This window comes from Gadus chalcogrammus, chromosome 2 (assembly GCF_026213295.1).
Source record: "Gadus chalcogrammus isolate NIFS_2021 chromosome 2, NIFS_Gcha_1.0, whole genome shotgun sequence".
Classification (NCBI taxonomy): Eukaryota; Metazoa; Chordata; class Actinopteri; order Gadiformes; family Gadidae; genus Gadus; species Gadus chalcogrammus.
The window spans coordinates 12,467,225-12,471,321 of record NC_079413.1 but is presented as its reverse complement, the minus strand read 5'-3'; the positions used below and the strand labels follow the sequence as shown (position 1 = coordinate 12,471,321).

The following is a 4,097-nucleotide window of genomic DNA, read 5'->3' as shown; positions in this document are numbered from 1 at the left end:
GGGAACTACAACATGAGGTGGAGTAGAGGACTTCAAATATGGTGGACGGGGACCTCAAATGGGAGGACTACACATATGGGAAAGGGGATTACACTCTGGGCCTGAAAACCATACAGAGCCCCTTCTCGTGGTCCTGAAACAACCGTTCATTGTTAGAAAAACACGCACTCTATCGCTACCTCCAACTGTCTAGAGGGAAAATGGTCCCTCTCGATCGTCCTTCGACTTTAGCTCTCCTTGCTATCTCTCCTTGCTATCTCTCTCGCTCCCTCTCACACACACACCTAAACAGACCTTTCTCATTCTGTCTCCTCCAAACGCACACACAGAAACATATCAACGGACCTCTCGTTCTGTCTCCCGCAGACGCACACACAGAAACATATCAACGGACCTCTCGTTCTGTGTCCCGCACCCACACTAATCAGACACGGCAAAATAGCGTTGGGCATAACAAAGCAGGTAAGCGTTGCACACATAGCCGGGTTATCATTGATTGATTTATTTCTATATTTCGCCGGCCCACAAATACGCTCGTTCTCTTCTCTCTCTGGGCCTCTCACACACACACACACACAGTCTCTCCGTCTCAATCTCTCTGGGCCTCTTACACACACACACACACAGTCTCTCCGTCTCAATCTCTCTGGGCCTCTTACACACACACACACACAGCCTCTCTCACGCATACACACACTGTCTCTCTGTGTGTCACTCGTGCCCCAGGCATACGGTTTCCTCTGCAAAGGGACTCTAACCTTCTTACCACATAGAATTATTTAATACACATTCATTACTTGGCCATCGGTAGTCTTGTATCACTATGACCGATTCTTATAGGCCCTAGGGTCTCGAGGGTATTTCATTCACCATGCAACGAGCCTAGTTTCTTCTCATTTCCTCTGGGTTCCACCCGCGGCCCAGGCATTTATTACCACATAGAATTATTTAATACACATTCAATACTTGGCCATCGGTAGTCTTGTATCACTATGACCGATTCTTATAGGCCCTTCTCATTCCCTCTGGGTTCCACCCGCGGCCCAGGCATCCCTCTGGGCTCCACTCTTGGCCCAGGCATCCATTACACGGCCATCGGTAGTCTTGTATCACTATGACCGATTCTTATAGGCCCTTCTCTTTCTTCTCATTCCCTCTGGGTTCCACCCGCGGCCCAGGCATCCCTCCGGGTTCCATTCTTGGCCCAGGCATTTATTACTAGGCCATCGGTAGTCTTGTATCACTATGACCGATTCTTATAGGCCCTAGTTTTTTCTTCTCATTCCCTCTGGGTTCCACCCGCGGCCCAGGCATCCCTCCGGGTTCCATTCTTGGCCCAGGCATCCATTATTCGGCCATCGGTAGTCTTGTATCACTATGACCGATTCTTATAGGCCCTATGGTCTCGAGGGTATTCTTTCACCATGCAACGAGCCGATATTCGATGTGTCACGCGTTGAGGGTCAATTGGGTTTATGGGGCAATGCTGGAATGCAACTCTATTCGTCCCCACAAGATATCCCGTAGCAAACCGCTCTCACAGTCTCACCTCCTAATGTGGTTCCTATATAACTATGCAGAATTTGGATTTTATCAACAGGTTCTGCCTACCTTTTGTTGGGCGTACGCGAGGTGAGACTGCAGGAATCGGTCCGGTGCTTCGGGGTCCCGAGGTCGTGCCGCTCTCCGTCTCTCGTTTCCCAGTTGCGTGTTCAATTCAGAAAAAATCACGTCGGAGGTCACCAAATTGAAGGGAAAAACGGTCTGTCTAGTTACTGGATCAGATAAAATGAGACGGAGAGGTAATAAAGTCTATCGGCACGAGGACCTTGGATTTATTAAGTAAAGTGGCAACGGTTATACAGAGTCATAAAGCGTGAGAAATCGAATATGTCTAAGTCCCTAATCAGCGCTGATGGTTCGTCCAGAGCTTCGCCTCCGTGGAAGGTCTGCTTCAGAAGAAGTGTTAGAATCTCTCTGTGACACACTCTTATGCTGTATCTTCCTCTTGGTGAGGTGTGTGCGTTTGAGACGTATGTGGTTCTGTGTGTCTTTGCGTGACCTTGGCTCTCAGGCCCTAGTGTATCTTCTCGTGTTCTTCCTGATGGGGGAGCGCCTCAAAGAGTCTCCTGTTTGTGGCCCTCCCGTTCTGAGGATGAAACAGTGCATTGTCTGAGTGTTTACCATTTGCCTGGCGGAGAAATGGGGCCTTAGCTCTGGCCTCGACCTGACTATGTTATCATGTGTGTGTTATGTGTTTAAAAGTTGAATGTGACTGCCATGTGTTGTGCTCATCAGGCGTTAAGAGTTGACTATTGTAAGGTGACTGCCATGTGATGTGCTCATCAGGCTGGGGTAGGAGTTAGCTATATTTATAATGTACATGTGATGTGCTCAGCAGGTTATTTTGCCCAACAGTCCCTCCGTGCTGCCAGAGCCTCGTCCCTCTCATCGGTTCTCATTCTCCTCGACCTGTCCGCAGCATTTGACACGGTGAACCACCAGGGGTCTCATTTATAAAACTGTGCGTGGGATCGTTACTAAAAATGTGCGTACGCCCAGAAGCCAAGTTTTGCGTGCGCCAAAAAATATTCGGATTTATAAAACACTGCGTACGCACACCTGTACGCAATCTTTGCTTCATAAATCACATACTGACTACAATTGTGCGCAGCTGAATCAGCTTCACGTTCCGCCCTCTACACGCCCCTTTTTAACCATAAATGGTCAATGCAAATGACCTCATGAATGCGATCTGCATATAAAACAGACTCAGGTGCCGGTATTATGTCTTGTTGGAACTTGGAAACAATGGCAGGACAGAGAAAAACCAAAAAAAGAAACTTCACGGAGGTTGAGGTGGAGACACTTGTGGGTGAGGTGGAGGCCCGAAAAGAAATTTTGTTCGGCGGTCACGGAATCGGGATCACCAATATTAAAAAAAAGAATGAGTGGCAACATGTTGCTGCGGCAGTGAACGCTGTCAGTGGTACGGAGCGGACAGTACCCGAATTGAAAAAGAAGTGGTCCGACATAAAGGTACATTTTTATTTCCTCACGCACAGCACGTTTATAATTAATTGCTCAAATGTAACTGGTCGTATAGTGAAGATAGTTAATTACAGGTGGGTGCAAAGCAGAGGCTGTCCTCGCAGCGCCAGAGCGTGACTGCAACTGGAGGGGGACCCAGTACTCCTGACCTAACCCCGATTGACAGGCAAGTTGCATCCATCATTGGCACCGCAAGCGTGAGTGGCATCGTGTCCGAAAGGGAAGGGGACACTGACAACACAGAAGAACAAGGTAAAGCTGGTTTGTTTTTTATAGATTTATTATCGATCATGTAGGCCTAGTGCAAGCTATTTTGCTTGTGCGTCCTCCAGAGTCAGCGGTCGGTGGGGAGGAGGAAGATGATGCCGGCGAGGGGCCCTCGGCCGCAGGTCATCCGGCTGCCCCAACCCCCAGCACCAAGCGTCAGTCCGCTGGTCGGGTCCTCACAGACGAAGTTCTGCAGCTACACAGGGAAACAATAGATGCAGTCAACAACTTGACTGAGGAGATGAGGCAGATTCGACATGTCATCACCGAAATTGCCACAACATTAAAAGATGCTTTGAAAAAATGAACCTTGAGTCGTCTTCATCTCATAAACGCCGCATGACATCCGCACGTACTCTTGCACCCTGTTGAAATCCGACTTGCCTCGGAGGGGGCTGGGTCTCCGGGTCAAGCTCGGGGGGAGGGAGGTCGGGGGGGAGAGGGATGCCGTTCCTCTGGGACAAATTGTGCAGCACGCCGCAAGCCCTTATAATGCGGCACACTTTGGCAGGCTGGTATAAAAGCCTCCCCCCCGACGCATCCAGAGCGCGCCACCGGCACTTCAGGAGGCCGATGGCGCGCTCCACCACTGAACGAGCACGGCCATGGACCTCATTATAACGTTGTTCCTCGGCGCTTTGCGCGTTCAAAACTGGGGCGACGAGCCAGCGTCTCAGGGGGTATCCACTGTCCCCTGCAATGCAGAAAATCATTAGTTATGTCAAGAACCACAATGTTACATTCCTCTTTTAAAAAAAACTCACCTAGAAGCCAGCCAT

The 4,097-nt window shown here is 49.6% G+C and overlaps 1 protein-coding gene across 1 annotated transcript; it reads left to right on the top strand.

Annotated features, from left to right (window-relative positions):
• Positions 1 to 2,486: 2,486 nt before the first annotated feature.
• On the top strand, positions 2,487 to 3,664 carry LOC130374596 (nuclear apoptosis-inducing factor 1-like). The gene is made up of 3 exons (XM_056581462.1): positions 2,487 to 3,039; positions 3,126 to 3,303; positions 3,384 to 3,664. The coding sequence occupies exons 1-3, from the start codon at positions 2,749 to 2,751 to the stop codon at positions 3,623 to 3,625; spliced, it is 711 nt and encodes a 236-aa protein (XP_056437437.1). The 5' UTR covers positions 2,487 to 2,748; the 3' UTR covers positions 3,626 to 3,664.
• Positions 3,665 to 4,097: the final 433 nt, after the last annotated feature.

What these genes read in the sequence shown, in the direction of transcription:
- LOC130374596 (XM_056581462.1), top strand. Translation starts at nt 2,749, where the DNA reads ATGCGATCTGCATATAAAACAGACTCAGGTGCCGGTATTATGTCTTGT. An exon ending in AGAAGTGGTCCGACATAAAG is followed by an intron (nt 3,040 to 3,125) that starts GTACATTTTTAT and finishes AGTTAATTACAG; the next exon opens with GTGGGTGCAAAGCAGAGGCT. An exon ending in TGACAACACAGAAGAACAAG is followed by an intron (nt 3,304 to 3,383) that starts GTAAAGCTGGTT and finishes TGCGTCCTCCAG; the next exon opens with AGTCAGCGGTCGGTGGGGAG.